Genomic DNA, 23752 nt, shown 5'->3' with positions numbered 1-23752 from the left:
CCTTAAAGGAAATGAAGTAGATTTGTGTGTACTGAGATAGAGGGCTGTCCATGTTATATACTCAGCTGAATTTTGAAAATGCTTAACAGTAAGTATAGTATACTACTTTTAAAAATCATATATATATATATATATATATATATATATATATATATACACACACACACACACAAGCAAAAGGTAGATTGTGTATATGTGTAGAAAGAGACCTGTAAATATATATACTATTAACAGTAGTTACTCTTAGTAAGTGGAAGAGGTGGACTTTTAGTTTTCCATTTATATCTTTAAGTATTTTTACAACAAACATATATTTCAATTTTTTAAACCTGAAATTTATCTGAAGGAGAAAAAAGGCAAGCCCTTGGGAACCAGTCTTTTCCCCTCAAACCCTGGTTGAGTTCCTCTTCCCTCATCTTAGCCTTTACAGTTTACCTCAAATAAACACTATAAGCACAATTTGTTTTATTATTGAGTGTAGTTTCACAAATAAAGTTCCTGATTTCTAGTTAGCTTGTTACAAAATTAAAGTTCTGTGTGTGTGTGTGTGTGTGTGTGTGTGTGTGTGTGTGTGTGTTTAATACCAAGGGGTGGCTCCTGGGTGAAGTCTTGTTTGTTTGTTCAAACATTAATTGAACATTTGTTAAGCGCCAACCATGTGCCCAGCACTGGGGAATCCAACATCCTAGCCTCTCACCTCTTCTAGCTGAGGGTTCCCTCCTTATCAGTTGCTTGACCACCCCATCCCCACCCACAGTGTTTGTGTTCAGTACTTCCCAGGGCTCATCTGCTCATCTACATTTGAAAGGCAGTCTCCTTAAACTTACCACAATTTAGATTCCAAATGGGAATTTTCAAAGAACTGCTTCTTGACTTCTGCATGAAAATATTCCCCTCAAATAGACATCTCTTTTTACCTCTGCTTTTCTAAACAAGGCCAGGAGATGATTTAGCAACAGAAAATGGAGAAGATTGAGGGCGGAGCGGAGAATATATATAATGTTTGTGTTTACGAAGGAAAAGGGGCATTTGTGAAGGATTTGATATTTGTGAACAAAAACATATGTCAATCACTGTTGGAGAGAGAAAAAGATGACACATAATCCTGTTCTAAAGTATATGTATAATGTATAAATATTTTTGGAATAAAAATATGTATGTCTCTCTCCACAGAGAAAGTGGCTGGATTACATTATCTCTTTGAAGTTCTACTTCTGTAGATTCAAGCATTTTCTTTAAAAAGCAATTTAAAATTATGATGAGAAGATGTTTAAACTAAGATTTATATTACACATATGTACAGGATCAATATTTCTAAAACTGCATTCTTTTAGGATGTTGTGCCTTTTGCTTCTTAAATCTGTGAAACACAACTTTAAATAAAAGTTTTATTTGGGGTCATTAAAATATGAAGGGTCTAGAATAATCCTTGCTATTAGTTCTTGTTGTATTATATTACATTATATTATCAGAAAGTAATCTGTATGAGTATCTTCCTGATTTTTTATGACAATACATTTCTGTTTTTGAAACTACAGATTCAGTCTTGTAAAATCTTCACTTTTGAGCTTCATTATTCAATTGTATCTTATCTCCTTTTTGTGTATTTTACCAGCCTATTATAATCTTACAGTGTTTCATTCTTTCAAGAGTGGATCAAAGGACAACTGCCAGTTTGTCATTGATTGGGATCTTCAAAGGAGTGGGAGGAAGAGCTGATCGACAGGCATCCTTATCACCAGAGCCCTGTCCCTCCTCTGAACTGTGGGTGCCAGCCTATTCATTCTCCACTCAATTTGAAGCATTTAGGGACAATTATGTCTCACGGTGGAGCTCCGTAGGCTCTTTTTTCCAAAGATAATTAAATTCCAAATGTGAAACTTGAAAGATAATTGGTCAAGCAGCCACAAGCACATCATCTACTTGTACCAAGTATAAGGCTATCTAAGACAATTCCTAATCCTCTAAGAGACGAACAGTCTAGTTGGTAGAAAGAACTCCGATCTTGCAGTTCGCAAGGATGCTCTGTACTTTTCTTTCTCAAAAACCAAAAACAAGCAAATGAAAAAGCAAGGTGTCTATAAAAGGACTATTAATATATTATTATACAAAGGAATATTAGTCTAACACCCTGATTCTGCACATGGGAAAATGAAAGTGTCCATGCTCATTTTTTTCCAAACCAAGGTAAAAGCCAGTGGTTGTGTAAAGGAGTGAATGTGTATACTCTTTCCTTATTTGTTCTTAATCTAAATTAATCTTAGTTTTATCTTTTTTCTACAGTGAATTAAATAGACATTATCACATGTCAAGTAAGCTGTTCAGTTTTTTTACCTTTTCTGAGTAATTATTCTACTGGCTTTATCATCTGAATATGTTGCCCACATATTAATATGACAACAGAATTCTAGCACACGGAGATTCGTATACCCGTTCTACCTTGATCAGTGGCTCATCTCATGTTCTTGTTATAGGGATTTGACCAACTCCGACTTGAAGGATTGCTCTGTGATGTGACCTTGATGCCAGGGGACACAGATGATGCTTTCCCCGTGCACAGAGTCATGATGGCCTCTGCTAGTGATTACTTCAAGGCCATGTTCACAGGTAGGCTGCCTCCACCTCCACATTAAAAGTGTATGAAAAATACAAGTTTAAATCTTTATTGCTGAAGGAAAATTCAGTTCTTTTGATCTGTGTCTTTACAAGAAGAAACAGTTTCAAAAGGGATATACACCCAGTACGTGCAGTCATGGGTGGTGCTTTTCTGACTTGGAAAATGGATGTACCTTTTTCACACTTCTGTCTACCTTTATATCATAGCTTTTCTTTTCCAGACACATATCTGAATGGGCCATCATTGTATTAGACTCTGGGTCCCACTAATACAATCTTTAATCCTTCCAATGATCTGAAGTGACAGGAGCACATTTTGGAAGCACTTGCGTCATATCCCACCTCCTTTAGTGTGGAGATGTTTCTTTCAAGTACTCTTTTTTAATTGTAAAATATGCAGAAGCCTGACCCTCATACAAATGCTTACACAGAATACAATTTTCCCTGATTTTATTGGGTCTAATTAGCGGGAGAAGTGAGTGTGACCTTAATTAAATTATCCACCTTCATTTAATTGAGTGTCTCTTTATTTAAGGTGGAATGAAAGAACAAGATTTGATGTGCATTAAGCTTCATGGCGTGAGCAAAGTCGGTTTAAGGAAAATTATTGATTTCATTTACACCGCAAAGCTTTCTCTTAATATGGACAACCTTCAAGACACACTGGAAGCTGCCAGTTTTCTCCAGATTCTACCGGTTTTGGACTTCTGCAAAGTATTTCTCATATCTGGGGTAAGATATTTTCACATCTTCCAATCTTTTCCTGCAGTGGACTCTGATATAGCCAGTTCAGAGTAGACTCATGAGTCTGTTGTACAGATATGAAGCGTTGGCCATTAGAGAGAGGTGTCATGTAGTGTATGGTCTGGAAGCAGGTTGAGGGAAAACAGTACAGGGCCATTGTTACAAAACAGAATCATTTAAGAAAAGCCTTCTGTGTAATCAAATGACATCAGACAGTAATAATGTTTGATAATGATATATTCCTTACCCTGTCTGATAATGTTGTGTATTTTAATCCAGTTTTATTCACCTTAATGATACTATACAAGCAGGCTTCTTAAATGGAACTCTGTGGATAAGTAATCTGAGCTTCTAGAAGTCTTTTAGGATGGATTCAGTCATTTTTTTTCTTCCTTTAAATATAGGAACGAGATCTTGAAGAGAACCAATAACTATGTGTAAATCTGTAAGGGGTATGTGTCTTGAGTCCATAGAGATACATCACCCACCGAGTCGTTTTTAGCCTTTCTTTAATAGATAAGAGAGAGCACATATGACTAGTCAGAGGACTACTTACAGTCACCTGGCTCCTGAGGACAGTGCCTCATTTTAGTTGAGACCCCTTAAATTAATAACACTTAATGCTTACATTTGCGTACTCTTAACATTGCTTTATCTGACCTTGGCAACATGTGGTTGTCCTGAGCCAAACCAGGTACAGTGTCATAATTTCTTTGGAATAATCATTAACCATAGAGACTGTTGACCTATTGTCTAATACCCAAGTGTCTAATACCCAACTTTTAGGTGTTAGCTGTGCTCAGGTCCTTACTCTCAAAGAAAAGGACCAAACTGGATAAAGCATGATTTATGAAGGTATAAAAAATATATGCTTGTCAATTTAACAGTATTAGAAAATAATTTTGTTCTAAATAGCTTTATTTAAAATGAGTTTATTTTGGGGGAGGTTATAGCTCAGTGGTAATGTGCATGCCTAGCATGCATGAGGTCCCGGGTTCAATCCCCAGTACATCCACTAAGTAAATAAATAAACAAACCCAATCACCTCTCCTCAAAAAAAAATTTTTTTTTAATTTAAAAATAAAGCAAGTTTAGTGGGGGAGGGTTATAGCTCTGTGGCAGAGTGCATGCTTAGCATGCACAAGGTCCTGGGTTCAATCCCCAGTGCCTCCATTTAAAATAAATAAATAAATAAATAAATAAATAAATAAATAAATAAATAAATAAATAAATAAAAATTACCTCCACTGCCCCCCCCAAAGCAATAAATAAATAAAGCAAATTTATTTCAAGATGATATCGCAGTAACTTTGCAATACTGACAAATTTCCTACAATTAGAGTGTTGGCTCCTTAACCTCCTTTAAACATTTATTATAACTGTATGTTTTGCCTCTTTGAAAATTTCATTTTTATAAACACTTAACATTGTCTTAAAGATTATATTCTTTGCTCCTGGTGTCCATGCAGACATCCTAAAGCCCATTTCTAAAGGAGAAGCAGCTTGTCCCTGACAAAGCTTACTAGTGGTAGAGTTTCCTCCCGCTTTCTTCCGCTTTAGAACTTCGTTGCTTCTGAGCTTTGAGGAAACACTTCTTTCCTTAATATCATTCTGTTTACTTATCTTTTATCGTGTTTTCTTAGGCTATGTCTATGTGATTTTTGCATTGGAAATCCTCCCTCTGAGAATCCATGATAATTTTTGAGAAAAGTTGGTGGATTATTAGTTTAAGGATCATACAAAATCCAACTTTGCCCTTATCCTTCTTTCATGCGTTCCGTGTCTTAGTGAAATGTTCAGGCTTACTCTGTTTCCCCTTTCCTTCTCAGCGATTAAGTGAATCAGGAAAAACAGTAGCCCTGGGTGCCTTTCCTACTTACAAGAACTGAAAGTTTCAAGATTAATATAAATATTTTTCAAAGGTAGATTTGTTTTTAGTTCTCCCACAAACTGAGTCATTACAGATGATTTTAAAATATAATAATCTCATGATTATGTACTTAACCCAAACATTTTGAGGAAATAGGTTTATGTTTTTAATGATTTGCTGTGATTATTGTTCACATAACAAAAACACCCCTTGGGTTTGAACTTCCAGAAAGAAAAATTAGCTTTGAACACAATTCTATTCTATCTCATTCTCAACCCTTTGTGAGGGTGAAGAAGAGCAGCAGTGCGTAAAATGTGACTCCGCAAATAACCTACAAAGCATTTATGTATTAATTTTGAGTGATAACTTTAAATATGATACTAAAGACACACTTGCCTTTGGTGGGATAGAGACATCAGGCCCCAGAGAACAAGAACCACCCCACTCCTAACTTGGCCTTGCTTTGCAATAATACTCTTCTCTTAGGGTTGCAATTAGTATGATCATTTATAGGCTGTAGCACTTTTGTTCTTGCTGTGTTATTTTCTTAGTAGTTATAGGAAAGAGGACTATGAAATGAAAACAAAAGAATGACCGTGAAGGATATAAAGCAGAGTAGGTAAAATTTTCCGTAAAACTAAAAGCATAAAAGCTGTCATAGATCATGGAGATAATGGAATATTACCTTTGTTTAGTTATAGACCTATAAAAATTAAATTCATTTTTGTCCTTATGACGTTGCATAATGACAGCATGCTAAATACCATGCAGCCGTTTCCTGATTTACAAACAGGTTGTAGTTTAACTTCTTGTTTATCGTTTGTCTGCCATTTGGAATTTGTAACATCTAGCATTTTCCACACGGTATTACTGTTACGGAGGATTACAGGCTAGCCCACAAAACCCAAATTAATGTAAGATTGCTGAAATAGGACATTTGTAATTGAACTGGAAATGTTACAATTTAAATTTACAATTATACAGAATAAACAAAACAGAACGAAGGTGAGCAAAAAACCATTTTCTTTTTATATAAAAGCATATTTAATAAGAATGAAGATGCCATTGTGCCTTAGACTTGGTGTACTCGTTCTTTAAACTCATTTTTTTTTAAGTTGCGTTTCTTTTTTTTCTTTTATATATGTATATTATTGAAGTATAGTCAGTTTACAATGTTTTGTCAATTTCTGGTGTAGAGCATAGTGCTTCAATCATACATGAACATACATATATTCGTTTTCATATTCTTTTTCACAAGTTACTACAAGATATGGAATATAGGTCCCCGTGCTATACAGTATAAACTTATTGTTCATCTATTTTATATATAGTGGTTAGTATCTGCAAATCTCAAACTCCCAATTTATCCCTACCCACCCCCTCCTTCCCCGGTAACCATAAGTTTGTTTTCTATGTCTGTGAGTCTGTTTCTGATATTACTTATATGTGGAATTTTAAAAAAGACAAACATTTTTTTTCTTGATACAGGTATATCATTGTTCCACTTGTACACTTATTGTCACTGATCGGGTTGGGGAGATCACAGTGAAATGTAGAGAAGCTTTATTGAGGTAACTAGGGTAATCAGGAGTTGGAGACAGTGGAAAACGAGGCAGAGAAAAGGGGTCCTCTCGAGGGAACAATGAAGGGAATCAGAAGAAATTATTGGAAAAGACAGCTAGGTGATGACATCAGCAGTGAGCTTTGGGAATGTTCTTTTTGCTGTAAGGATTTCCTGTATAATATATATATTTCACATTCCCTATTTAATCTAAGTAGGATTTATCTATTAAAATTAATGTCTTTCCAGATTTTTTTTGGCCTTTGGGGAGATTCTATGCAAATTACAGGAAAAGTTGTATAGACAATTTTACAGTGACTCAAAACTGTTTGCCTCCCCCACAAACCAGTCTTGATTTCCTTATTGCGAAGGCAGACATTCAGCAAGTGGTACCCAGATACCGGTTGTTTATGATCAAGCATCTATTCTGATTTGTTGGTACTCAGACATTCTAAGTATCATCCCTGCACCTAACTTTAACATGCCCATTCTTGCCCACCTGCCCTCTGAGACTCTGTAGGGGAAGAAGAGGCCCAGTCTGGGCCTAAACCAGTTCATCCCCTCCAAAGACCATTGGAATAACTAATATTGCATCCAGTAGGGGAAGTGAATTCAAAGTGCAAAGGAGTAAGAAAATTGGATTCCTGGAGACACCATCCGTATTCACCCCAGACGGCATTTGTCATTTGAAGAGACTGGGAGAGAAAGATTTTTGGAGTTTTTTATCATCCTTTCGTTCTTCTTACAAAGTGGTCCCTTCCCTGTGTCCCATGATGTTCTCAGCTGTGGAAGGAGGCCGGGAGAAGGGACCTAATATAAGTTCTACCCCACAAAGTAGCTTGTTAGATTTCTTCCCAGTCTTCTTCCACGGGCATGCTTTCTCTCTCTACATTGGTTGTGCTTGATGTCAGGCTGTCATTTGCACAAACTGGAGAGCACCAAGGAGAATTTGGTACAGTCAGTGTCTGATGAGGCCCCCCAAACTTACTAGCTAATTTCTTAGTCTGCATTTCCCTTGAGAATACAAAAGCAGATACTCATTTGCTTTTTTTTCCCCCCAAATGGGAATTTATTTGTATAAGACACTGATCTTCAACAAAATCACATCACCGATTTCTGATGAAACCTGTTATTAAAATATCAAATTATGTTAATCGCAGTATTTAGGTGCATCAGGTGTGATCTGAGCAATTTAATATTGCAGCAATGAGTACCAGTTGTTAATGAGGATTGAAAATCATGATGCTTAGAACTGCCTTTAGGATGACCATGAAGGTTGTTTGACTACAGTAGAATAATTTCTAATAATTTATATCAGGGTAACTTAAGTGTGCACTTGATTATTTTTAAAATAATGTTATTGGTTCTGATAAGCAGTTGAGAAATTTTGTCCTATTTTGCTTCTATATCCTTTAAAACTCTAATTATTTGATTAACTTCTGTAATAACTCTTCTTTGGAATTTTGGCCATGGTATATATTCCAATAAAATTAGAGTTCTCTCTACTTATGAGTTCGGTTTTTTAAAAGAATCTTTAAATTCGTATTTTATATTTTTAAATGTATTCTATTATGTACATGAATTGCATTATATGTTATATTACTGCACATATCCATTATTTAATACTATCTAGGCTGAATGTTTGGGAATATGCTAGCTGAAGCACTTTTAAGAATCATGATTGAGAATGGATTGAATGAAGTATAATTGAATAATCCTGTATTTTTCCAAAAATTATTTACCATTACTCCATCATTTTTGATCTGCTTCTATTGTTAATTATTATTCTAAACTGTGCTTCTATAATCCCCATAGTCTATGATTAATTTTTTAGCTTTGATTACATGCACTTCATAAAAATTAATTTCCTATTACATATTTTTTTATCTGAGTCTCATTTTAAAATTAATAAGGTTCTAGTAATTTGCTATATTAATTCAGCAGATATTCTATTTTTAGTTGTATCTATCATCACATCTTTAATTTTTATATTTCTGATAATCATAGCATTTAACCTTTGTTATATACCCACAGTGCAGTACATGCGCTATAGAAAATACTTAGTCCTTCTATCAAGAAGGTGACAATTTGGAAGGTTATGAAATACCATTCTCTGGTGACTTTTTTTTTTAAAGAAAAGAGTAGGCAGCTCTCTATATTGACTAGGTGATCTGTCAAGGTTTTTTCCAGTCCTCTGTGTCTGTATATCTGAGCATACTGATATATAGAAGGTATTTTCCAAATGCCTTTAAACAAAAGATAGGTTTTTTTATCCTGTTATATTAGTAACTATTTTCTTATTAGATAAAATTTTCTGAAAGAGGAAAAAGGAAGGAACTAAATACCTTGATCCATTTCTAAATTATACAGTTTGGTTTCTAATCTTTAATCTTGGCTTATATGCTATAAATTTAAATTTAAATTTGGTGACTAACAACCAATGGTATCACTTTGCCCATTTAAAGTACCCATTCTTTGTTGTTTTTATCTGCAATCATATCAGTAATGATAAGAATCTGCAGACTTAGGGAATATATTTGTGTTTTCATCAACTTTTGTTCATCCATATTAGCAAACATCTTCAGAAGTGAAAATTGCCCTTGCTCTGGGGAAGGACTATGTCTTACTCACCTCAGAAAGTAGATCTATTATCCCAAACAGGAATCCCTTCCAACTGGAGTGATTTGGGTAATGAGGTATTAGCTTGAAGTTCATTTACACAACTTAAAATTTTATAAGACACCAACCTACCACTCCTCAGATTGGATTAACAATGTACTTTTTATTAACCAAGATATTGAACAGTGTTAAACTGTGTATTTCAAAAGGTCCATAATTTGTTAATTTATTTTTCTTAGTTCTTTTATGTTACAATTTTTTAGGTGTTTTTTAATATATGGGTATTAAGTGTAATAACCATTTAAAATTTTTGATGATTTTTGTGAAGCAAATCAGGTGCTTAAAAAGAGCTCAAATTCTTCTTGAGTAATAAAGCTGTGAAAATAGCAGTGTGTGTGTGTGCGTGTGTTAACCTTAGCACTTTCAGTGGTATTATATCTTAACTGGGCTGTTACTTTACGCAGAGGAGTAATGATTTTAATCTCATTTTAGCTTTTATTTATTATTTATTTTTTTTTCTTTTTTCCTTTTAGTGGCGAGGTAATTAGGTTTTTATTTATTTATTTTAATTGAGGTATTGGGGATTGAACCCAGGACCTTGTACGTGCTCTACCACTGAGCTATACCCTCCCTCCCTCATTTCAGCTTTTAAATAAAAAGATAGTAGAATGATTAACCAATTTTCTTTTAACCATCTGCCAATCTGGTTACAATACAGTTGCATCCTTGAGGTTTATGTGACATTTATGAACACACACCTTGACAAAACATTTGAGTCCTTTATCTGTGACCTGTCACTGTTTGTGTACACACACACACAGACATTGGTATGGTATGCTTGTTTTTGTGATTTCTTCTTTATATACTATTTGCTGATATGATTTTCCTAGTTTCACATTTATTTATTTATTTTAGGGGAGACATAATTAGGTTTATTGATTTATCTCTTTTAGAGGAGGTACTGGGGATTGAACCCAGGACCTTGTGCATGCTAGGCATGTGCTTTACCACTGAGCTATACCTGCCTCCCCCAGTTTCACTTTTGACCAGTTATTAGAGCATTGGAAAGACTTCTGCTGAAGAAGGGCCTCTCCATAGCTTCTCTCCTGTCTGTGGCTTTTGTTTTTGGTATATAATACTCTGTGCTGGAGAAATTTGGGGGGGCTAACTTGGACTCCAGGCAGAGCTGGAATATGCTGAGAGGAAGCAAATAGCTAAGGAAAACTATGGTGTGAGCCGTCACCATGCATACCAGAGACTATACTACATGAATAATTTGATGTAGAGACACCCGTTCCAACCCTCAAGAAAGTGATTCCCTTGCTTATATTTCTACATAAATAATGTGGAAAATAACTTCACCCTGGGAATAATAGTCCTATTAAATTATCTTCACTATAAGCAATAACTTTTGAAGGAATCAAAATGAATCATGGTGATGAATGACGCCTGCTGACATGGAAGACAAATTTAAGGATCGGGGAATTAGAGCTTTTCTGTTTGTGAATCTGCCAGCCAAGTTACCTTTAAGAATCATGACTGAGAAGTGGATTGAGATGAATCAAAATAGAATAACTTTCTATTTTTCCAAAACTTTCATCTGGCCGGAATTTTATTAGTATTTTTAGGGGAGTGGAGACACATTTTTGAGGAGAGAAAAGTAATGATTTTGGCCATAGGCAAGTTATAATATTGTTTCTTAGAGAGAGTAACCTTCAGCCTCCTGACTTTGAATGATCATTTTCCTTTAGTCACCTTTCTATTGGATTAGGTAAGGGTGGTTTGTGAATTCTTTTTAGATCGTTAATATATTTAGAAGAGAACCTTCGTGCATCCATGTGGACAGTAAAAAGCAAATTTTTTTTTACATTTTTTATTGAGCTATAGTCATTTTACAATGTTGTGTCAAATTCCAGTGTAGAGCACAATTTTTCAGTTATACATGAAGATACATATATTCATTGTCACATTTTTTTTTTTTGCTGGGAGCTACTGCAAGATCTTGTATATATTTCCCTGTGCTATACAGTATAATCTTGTTTATCTATTCTGCATATGCCTGTCAGTATCTACAAATTTTGAAATTCCAGTCTGTCCCTTCCCACCCCTTGCCCCCTCGGCAACCAAGTTTGTGTTCTATGTCTATGAGCCGTGATCGTATAATGGTTAGTACACTGCATTGTGTATTCTATGTCTATGAGTCTGTTTCTGTTTTGTATTTATGTTCATTTTTTTAAAAAAGCAAAATTTACGCTTATTCTAGAACATGTATTATGTTATCCTGATGTGAGTGCCATGAAAGTAGTTGTGTTTTAATTCTTTTTATTGGCTTAATAGGTCACTTTAGACAATTGTGTTGAAGTCGGGCGGATTGCCAACACCTACAACCTGACTGAAGTGGATAAATACGTTAACAGTTTCGTCTTGAAGAATTTTCCTGCATTGCTGAGCACCGGGGAGTTTCTGAAACTCCCTTTCGAACGCCTTGCCTTCGTGCTTTCCAGTAATAGCCTTAAGCACTGCACTGAACTTGAGCTTTTTAAGGCTACCTGTCGCTGGCTTCGCCTGGAAGAGCCTCGGATGGACTTTGCTGCAAAATTAATGAAAAACATACGATTTCCGCTGATGACACCACAGGAGCTCATTAACTACGTGCAAACCGTGGATTTCATGAGAACTGACAATACTTGTGTGAATCTCCTTTTGGAAGCCAGCAATTACCAAATGATGCCATACATGCAGCCGGTGATGCAGTCAGACAGGACTGCCATTCGGTCTGACACCACGCATTTGGTTACACTAGGAGGAGTGCTGAGGCAGCAGCTGGTTGTCAGCAAGGAATTGCGCATGTATGATGAGAAGGCCCACGAATGGAAATCCTTAGCCCCCATGGATGCCCCGAGGTACCAGCATGGCATCGCCGTCATTGGCAATTTCCTCTACGTCGTCGGTGGACAGAGTAATTATGACACAAAAGGAAAAACGGCAGTTGATACCGTCTTCAGATTTGATCCTCGATACAATAAGTGGATGCAAGTTGCATCTTTAAATGAAAAGCGCACCTTCTTCCACCTAAGTGCCCTCAAAGGATACCTGTATGCGGTTGGTGGGCGGAATGCAGCTGGTGAACTGCGTAAGTGTGTGTGCATACCTAACAGAGAGACTGTTTTACCCCCAGACTCTTGTTAGATCATAGAATAAGCAGTTTTGTAACATCAAAGACCAAAAAACATAACTAGGATTTCATTTTAAACTATTTTTCTTAGAAAATATCAGACACAATCTGTATGCCTTATCTGGGCATATACTCTTGGCCACAGTACAAATTATATCTTCTAAATATGTCAGTATGTTGCAGAATATTTTATTTGTACAGTATATAAATGGTTTTCATCTTGAAATTTCAACTAAAAAGTATATTCTGCTAATCTAAATTCGAATAGAATCTTGGACAGAAGTTTGGCGTGTGTCCTCACTTTCCACTTTTAAAAGCCCACTTAATATTTTACTGAACGGGTTAAAACCCGTCCTTACAGAGCACTGAGTTTTATGGTTGCTTCTTTTACATAACCTGTTACTTATCAGAGGCCACATAGTAAGATGATTTTCTTTATCTACTAAGTGTTCAAAGTTTAATATTATCCAAAGTTTATTTATTGTGAATATTATGATCTGTAACTACTAGTTAAAAGTCATTTTCTCTTGATGAAATACCAAACAGTTTTCTTCCCTGTAAACTGATCTTGTCAGCTTTGTTATTTGATGGTCCCTTCTTGGTCTTCCTAATCGAAGGTCAGTTACGAGTACAGTTAACATAGAGCAAGACTTTGGTGACATAAATTAACGCTAATTTTGTTATTTCAGATAAATTGAAATCAGGTAGCTGTCCAAAAAGAAGTCAGGAAGACAGCATTTTATATTGTGCCTTACCTATGTGTTTTTTAGCATCAATGGCCTTTTTTTCACCCATCTTCCTTTATGCTCTGGTAGGAAGAGAGTCCAATATTCAGACTCCATAAGGCTGGGGAAGTTTAAAATATTGGCATTGGCTCTGGATAAATTCAGAGTAATTACAAGAATCTTTTTCTTCAATATTCTAAATAATAAAAGGTAGTTTAATGGACTTGAGAATAAGCTGTTTATTAGAGACAGAAGGAACTGCTCTCAGCTCTTATACTTGCCAGCTTATCTAGCCCTTTCTTCTTAGTGACATGGTCTGAATGTTACTGATGTTTCCTACCCACGAGTTTTTTTTGTTGTTGTTGTCACACTGGTGTTTTTTTCTTTCTTCTTTTTTTTTTTTCACGGGGGAAGGTAATTGGGTTTATTTATTTATTTTTACAGGAGGTACTGGGGATTGAACCTAGGCCCTTGTGCATGCTAAGCATGTGCTCTGCCACTTGAGCTATACCTTCCCCTCCTTGGTGTTTTTTCCTAAGGCCAGTGTTTCCAGATTGTTGGACTAGGTATCAGGATCATGAACCACACAGGTTTCCCAATATATTTTAATAATCAGACTTTTAAAAGCATTTGATGTATTAGTATCCTTAGTGTAGAACTGTCATCTCAGGTCTCCCCAGTCAAGCCACACACATTATTTTTATGTTATTATAATATTTTAAATTTATGGTAGTGACTTGGTGCCTTTTTAGAAAAACCGCTTGTGTAAGATCAGCTTTACGAGTCTACAGAGTATAGGTCATCACTGCTGGTAGGCAGTGGTCATTTTGAACCTTCTCTCTAGGGAAATAGCTCCATTTTTCAGTCAGAGCTCACTTGATGGTATTATCACCCCTGTTAATATGTAGCTCTTAACGTTTTCAATGTATTGTTCCTAATATTAATTAGAGGCCTTATTCTTCTGAGAATTTATAATCTTTGGGCCAAGGAGAGTCATTACATAAAACTAAGGAGCTAGAGGCTTTCTTCTTCTGACTTGATCCTTACCCTGTCTGAGTTCTTGCCACATTGAACTCAATGGGGAACAAGAAATAGACTACCCTGTTGGGCCAGTAGCTCCCTTGCTCCTGACCTTCAGAAATCTACCTCTTTATCTCTTATTAAAAACAGTTTTCTTTGTTTCAGTTTGAAAGTGACAGGATACCAGAGAATCATGCTTTTCATGAGCTAGTCCTAAATTCATAACAACTGTTTGATTATATATAGGCTTTAAAGGCACAGTCGCCCAGAGCTTAAACCTAAGGATGATGATTAAAATATCCTAAAAAAAGACTCCCCCTCTAGATGATAAATATAGGTCCATTCTTATCTTAATTCATAACTTGCATTCTTCACAAATGTATGTATGATTATAATATAGATACAAACCCTCATTACCAAAAAACAACTGTAATTCCATTTAGAGACCAGCTATTTGATATTTCTTTCCCTTTCAAATTATCCCCTATAATCTCTAAGTAACTAAACTTTTATAGAAAATGATTGCCTCCCTTAAAATCAGCATACCCAGCAAATCCATTCTGTACTAAATATTTTAAGTTAAAATATCTTGGAAGTTTTTTTTTTTTAATCATGTGATTGACTTATTAAGTACACTCAAATTGAAAGTCTTGATTCCAGGAGAACCCTCAGGCTAAAAAGAGTCATTACGCAAAACCAAGATGCTTCATTTTTTTTTTTTGACCACCCCACCCCTCTGAGTTCCTCCTATTTTATACCCAAGTGGGAATGTGAAGTAGACAGTCTTTGTCCTCTTCTGTGTTGTTGAGGGAACCAAATCTGATGTAACCCACCCTGATTACCTCCCAAGAGGAAAGTAGCAATGCATTCTTCTGAATTCTGTTTATAAACTTTCTCCTTGTATAAATAGGAAAAGTGTGTATGTCTGTTGCCCTTTATAATTTTCTTAGAACCATTATTTTTGCAGAATAGTAGATTTTTGTTCTAAAGAAACTCTTGTTTGTATTTGTTAATGTTCCAGCCAGAGGCTAGATTTTTTACTATTTCTCCTGCTCCATACATATTTTTTAATGGAAACCCCCTCCCCCCACCCCACACTAAGATATGTCATAATAACTTGACATTCCCATCTTAACTATGTTGACATATTTATATGCCTGTGTAAATAGAGAAGGGGGAAGGAATGGGTGTCAGGAAAAGGGGATTGATGGGAAAATCATTTAACAGTTTAACAGGTTCATTAGTACCAGTACATCATTTATTCTTCATACACACAATAACTGTTGCCTGTAATATAATGATGGAAAGAATACAGTGGCAGCATTTGCATGACATTTTAGATCATATTAATGCATTTGGCCTTTTAAAATCTTTCCATGGAGTGTATGGACCCAAGCCCATAGTACATCAAAATGACACTACTGGTGGTGTGTGTGAGCCTGGCTTACTGCTGAAATAAAATTCCTTAGAAATGCTGCTTTCCTTTGACACTGGGTACAATGGGAAAGTAGGGAAAGCTTCGAGTAGCTGTCACTTAAGTGGAAAAAGGAGTCAGTTATTTCTGGCATCTTTCAAAATTATGTCATATAAGAAATCAATCTTCCATTGAGGTTTTCTGTATTGAGGAGAAATATGACACCTCAGATATCTTTCACTCCGGTTAAATATAAATAAGTCAAATGTTACATTTTTCCAAAGAAATGTACAATAAAATTACTGAAATTTATCAAATGCCTCCATATCCTTTAATGGAGTTGCAGTTTCTTCATTAAGTAACACATTACCAACTGGCACATTAGTATTCTAGAGACCATCCCCCACCCTGTGGGAGCTATCATTGTCCAAAGGGTTTTCTTCCGGACTAATCTCTTTCCTAATCTCAAAGAACAAGTAAATTCCACATCATCCCTTGGGAACTATTCTGGACTCCAGTGGAATCATCTGAGAAAATCAGAATCCCTGATGAGATATGTGAAATAACCAACCTCTGTGTAATTCTTCATACCAGGCCACTGGACTACTGAAGATGATTCTCTAGAATAGGGATCAGAAAACTTCTATACAGGGCCAGAAATTAAATCTTTTTGATTTTGCAGGCTGTAGGATCTCTATCACAATGAATCAGCTCTCCTGTTGTATTGCAAAAGCAACCATAGACAATTTGTAAACAAATGGATGAGGCTGTGTTCCAATGAAGCTTTATATATGAACACTGAAATTTGTGAAGGGAGAGTATAGCTCAGTGGTAGAGTGTATGCTTAGCATGCGTGAGGTCTTGGGTTCAATCCCCCTTACCTCCAGTAAAAAAAAAATAAATAAATAAATAAATAAATACCTAATTGTCTCCCCTATCAAAAAATAAAAAACAAAACAACACTGAAATTTGAATTCCATATAATTTTCATATGTCACAAAATATTCTTCCTTTGATTTTTCCAACTCTTAAAAATGTATAAGCCATTCATGTTGTTATCTTGCAAAAATTTTATCGTACAAAAGCAGATGGCGTACTGGATTTGGCTTAGAGGCTGTAGTTTGCCTGACCTCCCCTGTTCCAGATTTTCCCATTTCTCTCATTACCATTCCCACCTGTCATAGACTTGATGGAATCACTGCTTCGTGGCTCCAAGTCCTGGCTTGCTCATCCCTTGCCCCTCCTCCTATCAATTTTGTTGGCACTAACCCACATCTCACTGCCTTGTAAATATGGAAAATAGAAGTCAGGGCATGTATATACAGTTTTTAATTATATTATTCTATTTTAAAACTAAATACTATTGATTTTATTAATAACAATAGAAATTCTGCATGGAGAGAGCTGAAGGTTGACAATGAAGATTAAATTATGGGAAAAGCTAAAGGAAATGGGCTATCTAGCTGGAAGAAAACAAGTTTAGAGATGATGAACTATTACCTAGTTGTTATGTTATTGGTGGCTAATAGCCATCTTACACTTTGGGGCTCCTGTGTGAGAAAGTAGAGATGGATTCTTATAACACCTATTAGAAAAAAGATGCAATTAACTAGAAGAACATTATCTTTCTACACAGGAAAATTTTAATAATTGTAAAGACTGAATAGCTGTTCAACTTCTAGCTCCACTGTAAAAAGAATAAGAGGAAACTAATAGAAACTGCATCAGAAGAGATTGAATTAGATGCAAGGGAAGGCTGTTTCACTCTAGAAATCTCAAAATTCAAGGCAGAATTCTTCATTAAGAAAAACATAGAACTATTGTAAAACCTATCTTTGACAGCAAATAGATGGAAAAGAAGGTCTCCACAAGTCTTTAAAGCCCTTTTCCTGATAAGATGTGTGATTAGACTACATTATTCGGGGAGATCAGAAATTGGTTTAGCAAGTGACAGTGTCTGCAATAAACAGTACAAACTTTTCAAGTCAACCTAAAGCTCGTGCTTTTGACAAGAGCCCTCGTAACATCCCTATTTCTTTTCTGCCTTTTAATAAAGATCACATTTTCTATCTGTCCGGACTGTCATTGTTCTATTATTGAGGTTATAGTAGATTGATATTTAAATAAGTTGAGGTCACTTCTCAGCTACTTTATGTTAAAGATGATAAGTTTATTAGTGAGAAGGAGTACCCCTAATAAAAATCTTAACTTCATATGATGCTGCCAGTCATCTTCTAATTAAGAACAGTACTGGCTGCAATGATATTGGGTATATACAAACCATTGGCTTTAATGTATAATGCAGAAAAGTTATTGTCAGTGTCCATTTTTGTAGTGTGGGTATGAAGTAAAACAATAGGCATCAAAACATATACCAGGCAGTGTGCACACTTTCATTCTCAACTTAAAATTTTGCTTCATATCTATAAACCTTTATTTCCTCTATGATGGATCAACCATGGGGGCCTCGAATCAAAATGTTTTTCTTCCTTGAGATTTTTTTTGATCTTTTCTTTCCACATATTCAGAGCAAAGAAATGGGAGAAATGTCAAATTAGAAAGATGTAATAAGAGACTAGAAGAAAAGGAATCCTAGTGATTTCTGCCGTGACAGAAATGTGTTAGATTATTATATTAAGTATCTAGTCTGATGTAACATGTATCAATGTATTAATGATTCATATTATTAATATAATCTCAATATTTAATATAAGACCCCCCCAAAGAATATCTCATACTTAGAAGCATTTCAGTTATTGGATATTATTATTATCCTACCTAAAAGGAAAAATAACTAATTGCTAAATTTGAAATTATAAATCATTTTTAAATTCATTCATTCTTTCTTTTTTTTTTTTTAAACAACAGCTACAGTAGAATGTTACAATCCAAGGACCAATGAATGGACCTATGTTGCCAAAATGAGTGAGCCCCATTATGGTCATGCTGGAACTGTGTATGGAGGTGTAATGTATATTTCAGGTAAACAATCGCAAATGCAATTAATGTAATACACAGACTTTTAACTATGTTGCCATCTTTCCATATGGTGTTAATAATAATAATCCAGAAAAATGAATAATCAAAATATAATTTGTCTTGATTTTAGAATATATTTTGTGTGTGTGCATTTGCATATGAATGCCTTTATTTTATAAGTTATTTTATAAGTTCATAAAACTAGCAGCAAACTAATCCTACTGTAAATACATTACTTAGAAGAAATTGGAAAGCTTTCAGCTTCTCCAGCTTGCCTTTCAGTCCCCATACTCTATACACTAATAAATTCTGTACTCTAATAACCACCATTCATATTCTCTACAACAACATTTAATTCATTTTTGTTTAGAATTTAGCTAAACTCTATGAGGAAATATATCATTATGTAACATAAAGCTCTACTGTGCATAAAGCTTACTTTCAATTTACATATAATGCATAATAATGTTCATTCTCTCATTTAGTGCCACCCATAATATATGTTTCTCTTTTCCTTAGGATTATAATTGGGTTCTACTATGGTGTCATTGCATAAATAATTCTGTGCTGATTGCCTGTATTTTGGCCACAGGCACATATATTTTTCTAATAAAAAATTCTGAAATGGCTACAGTTTGTTCAGTGTCCCAGTAACAACTTTCATTCTCAAACTCTGGGTGTTCAAATCAGTATTCTGTGGAATTTAGAAAGGAGGCTTATTTTAGTGTAAAGTTCACCTCTGATATTGAAATTTTATTCTGTGAGTCAGGTTCTTACCATTTGGCCCTGACACAATCTGCCTTTGAGACTTTTCCCCCTTTTGAAGGCCTGCCAGTGCCAGCAGTTACATTATTAAGAAACAAAGGTGTTAAGGTGATATTTGTGGTCTGAGTCTCTGAATACTGCCTTATGAAATCTGTAATCAAGAAGGATCAGTGAAAGGCCTGTAGCGTGTGATTGGCAGGTTTCTGAGCAACTACAGGATGGCTTATATTGAAAGAGCCATCCAGGAAATCGTATGCTCCACTAATCAATGATTTACACCATCTACCTATTTCATGTGTGTAGCTGCTATGCTGTTATAATGAGAGCTCCAAGTTCTCTGGGGGGAAAATGACATTTGAATTATTCTGGCGGTGCTTTGGCATAACTAGCATATATTGTACAAATGACCTTCCCAACCAAGAATAGGATAGGAACCATAGCTGATTTTCAAACCAAATAGCAATGTTTTGCTTGCTGGGAATTCAGTGATGTACAGAAAAAATATAAAAGGCTGGGGGGAGGGGGAAACCAGTGATTGCCATCTGGTCACCAGACAGTGGAGCCTGGAATGATACGGCTGAAGATTAGTTTAGTTTTCTCCCTAATCTGCAGAACATACAGCCTGCTACTTTCATTGTAGAGACTGATTTAGATGTGATCTAAGAATACACTTGTAGGTGATACGGACCCAATAGGTAAAAAACAAATTGCTGTATATACAAAATTCCCTACATATTCAGCATTCTAATTCTTGAGCTTTTTAAATGTCCATGCTGATAGGAAAGGACATTACCTGCCTTCATTCCCACCCCCCACCCAAATTCTACAAAATGAACAATTCGAAATATTCTTATAAGCTTGTGCAGTTGCACGACACTTGCAACTTTTCCAAAACACTGATTTATTTCAATTCATTGCCATAATCCTAATGAGATAACTAGAGTAGATATTATTATTTGACAAGTGAGGAAATGGGCACCTAGCATTTAAAGTGACCTGGTGCTGTGCTCAGCACCCAGGGGGTGCCTGGGAAAGAGCAGCAGGAGTGAATGATGCTTTGTTGTTGGGATTTACTGTAAACCTAGCTCTGAAAGTGGTCAAAATATATTTTCATTCAATAAAGCCTCTTACATCCCATGGGTCTCTGAGAAACTCAGTAATATAAACTACATTTTTGTTCCTTTGGAAGATGAAAATGATATTTTCTTTATTTTTAATCCAGAGAAAGTATGTATAGCGGGCCGACCTTTATAAGAACACAGTTGAAAGGCTATAAAATGCCATAATACATGGCTAAAAGTTAATTATCTGTGACAGAGAGCCTTCTCTTCTGCATTTTGATAATCATCTGTCAACTTCATGCCTATGATTTTCATTCTTTAGGAGGAATTACTCATGACACTTTCCAAAAGGAGCTCATGTGCTTTGACCCCGATACTGACAAGTGGATCCAGAAGGCGCCGATGACCACTGTCAGAGGTCTGCATTGCATGTGTACAGTGGGAGAAAGGCTCTATGTCATCGGTGGCAATCACTTCAGAGGAACAAGTGATTATGATGATGTCCTAAGCTGTGAATACTACTCACCTATCCTTGACCAGTGGACCCCAATTGCTGCCATGTTAAGAGGGCAGAGTGATGTAGGGGTCGCTGTCTTTGAAAACAAAATCTACGTCGTTGGTGGGTATTCGTGGAATAATCGTTGTATGGTAGAGATAGTGCAGAAATATGATCCAGATAAAGATGAATGGCATAAGGTTTTTGATCTCCCAGAGTCCCTAGGTGGCATCCGAGCTTGCACGCTCACGGTTTTTCCACCTGAAGAAACCACACCATCACCTTCTAGAGAGTCCCCTCTTTCTGCTCCTTAAGATCATCCCTACAACTTAGATGCTGTAGTCCTATCTTTGCAATGTGTCATGAATTCTCTTCTTTTGCCCCCTCCCCCCTTAAGTAGTGTATGTTAGGATTAGCCTCCAGTAATTGATAACAATATTGGGGGAAATAAAAGACGACATTGATGTTATTTGTGCTGTTCGTTTGGCTTAGAGTGTTTATAAAGTGGTAACAAAACCATTCTGAAAATGTATCCCATCGAAGCTGATGTTTAACATACGAGAAAACAACTACAACAACAAAAAACCAAGGTATTGTCTGTCAGATGTTTCTTCAGTACTTTTCTGACGCTGTGTGCTGGGTGTAAGGTATTTGTCATCTTACATTAGAAAGCCCAATAAACCAAGTTGAAGGTGGATTATAGTAAATGTGCAACTGTGCTAACTAGGCTTCAAAGTCAAAAGTTTTCCTTTCATCTTGGACTGTGGGATGTCAAAGGGAGGCAGCCTGCTCCAACAGAAAACACTAGATAAAAGGTTGCCAACTCGCATGAGCTACCTCCCTCTTTTCATGAAGTATTTTTGACACGTCTGTCAACCCACCTGTCACTGGGGGTGCATTGAGAACATATAAAGTTTCTTAGACACACAGGAGAAATAAGAATTGAAATTCACCAATATTAATTAAAAAAAAAAAAACAGCATGACCCCTCTACTTGTAGACAAGGGTTTGGGGTTTTTTAAGTGTGTATAAATACATACACACATATATCAAATGGAAAATTTTAAAAGTTGAGTAGCACGTCAAATATATACGAAAAAAAGATTTTAAATTTCTTCCAAAAAGCAGCTGCCATTAAAAATGGGAATTCAGTATGCACATACTGAGTGCATGTATGTAGAATCATACTGAATTTAGGTGGGTAAGGGCTAGAAATTTTGAGCCACTGAATTTGTCATTTGACCAAATGTTTCCTTCCAAAACTGTAATCTAGACCTTCTCCTTTGCTGTTGAGATAACTTACATATTATATGTATTCTGTATACTCAGTTCATAAGATTATTTAGCACAACGTATCGCAGTTTCACCCAGTGAGCTGCTTTTGCTCAGTGAATTCAACTTCCATGTTTTATCTTTTTTTGTTCAATAAAAAACATTTAATGTCGGTTTGGTTTGAGGTATCCTATTATTGTCTGACTTGACTTCCTTTTATTAATTATCTTTTTTTTTTTAATATGGCAAGATGCAGGTGATCAGGACTTAAGAGTACTGAGCAGCTTGAATTAATGAATCCTAATTACTTTCATTCAAGGAAGAAAACAATTTGACCAGGTTTAGCCTCACTGATGTGCATTCGTGGGTTGTCTTTGAGGAGGCAGTTTGTGGAAGATGCTGACTGGCCCCTCGCCATCCCCACAGAGTAATATGTCCAAACCGCAAGAGCAGTGAGATTTCTGAGGTCGAGTTTCCTGATCTTCGAGAAGTTCCATCTTAGAGCCTAATGAGATGGGATGGTATCAAATGACCTAAGAGATGTGTTCTTAACTGAGGATTATAAAGGAAATATGTTTCTGTAAAAGACTGTTTGATAATCACCTTAGGGCCCTATGCCTGAGCTTTCCTACCTTATCTGTAAATGACCAGATTAAACTGAACCAAAATTTTTGAGCTATTCCAAACAACTGGAGTGTCACCAAATGTCTTACCTGGTAGGTAATTGGCAGTGCAGATGTCACAACCTCTGTCTTGAGTTCATGTAATGAAGAAAACAACTTTCCCATCAGTGGTCCTTCTGAATGTTAGGAGAAGCCTGGGATAAATTTGAAAGACCCTCTTGGGCAAGTTTATTCTGAAGTCAGAGCAACTGGTCATGTGATTTCAGTTCTCCACTTACAGGCAGAACAGACTCTGCCATTTGCACATAGTTGACACCTGCCTGAAAACGGGAGCGTGTACCGGACAGACTGATGGTCCCACCACAGTCCAGTATGGGTGTTCCTGGGCAAGCAGCTCTCCTCCAGGCAGCAGAGAGCCTTCCTGTCTTGTGGCCTCTTCTAACTAACCTCTTGGGACCTCAGAATCCTCTCCTTTCAATTACCAGGAAAAAAATGGAGCATTGCAGGTGTGAAAGCTGTGGCGGCTTGAAAGAGGCACGCATCACTTCCACGCACATTCTCCTGGCCAGAAGTCAGGCCTGTGGCCAAATGTAAACATAGAGGGGACCGGAAAATATCAGATAGCCACGCGCCCAGAGAGAAGAAGAAAAGGCTTGGTGATCTGTTCGCAGTTGGCCTCGGAATAACACAAAGCACCCCGTTGTGTTTGACAGCTTACCTTTTCTGCCTCCATGCCACGTGTTATTTAGATTAGCAATTAATGTCCCACAAGTGCTGTTATTCAGCAATTCCACCAGCTGGTAAATTATTAC

General features: G+C 36.2%; 1 protein-coding gene across 12 annotated transcripts in view; it reads left to right on the top strand.

Annotated features, from left to right (window-relative positions):
• The window catches only part of KLHL13 (kelch like family member 13), a 156645-nt gene extending 134155 nt beyond the window's left edge, over nucleotides 1-22490 (top strand). For 8 of the 12 annotated variants that reach the window (XM_032475577.1, XM_032475582.1, XM_032475580.1 and 5 more), the window contains 5 exons: nucleotides 2475-2607; nucleotides 3152-3348; nucleotides 11748-12543; nucleotides 18613-18726; nucleotides 20872-21359. In XM_032475577.1, the coding sequence (XP_032331468.1) occupies nucleotides 2475-2607; nucleotides 3152-3348; nucleotides 11748-12543; nucleotides 18613-18726; nucleotides 20872-21359 (1728 nt within the window). Of the gene's footprint in view, nucleotides 1-2474; nucleotides 2608-3151; nucleotides 3349-11747; nucleotides 12544-18612; nucleotides 18727-20871 lie in introns of all 12 variants that reach the window. The other 4 variants (XM_032475576.1, XM_032475587.1, XM_032475583.1 and 1 more) reach the window with 3 other exon arrangements.
• Nucleotides 22491-23752: the final 1262 nt, after the last annotated feature.

Source organism: Camelus ferus, chromosome X (genome assembly GCF_009834535.1).
Source record: "Camelus ferus isolate YT-003-E chromosome X, BCGSAC_Cfer_1.0, whole genome shotgun sequence".
NCBI lineage: Eukaryota > Metazoa > Chordata > Mammalia > Artiodactyla > Camelidae > Camelus > Camelus ferus.
Note: the sequence above shows the minus strand (reverse complement) of the source record. Positions and strands in the feature narration are given on the sequence as shown.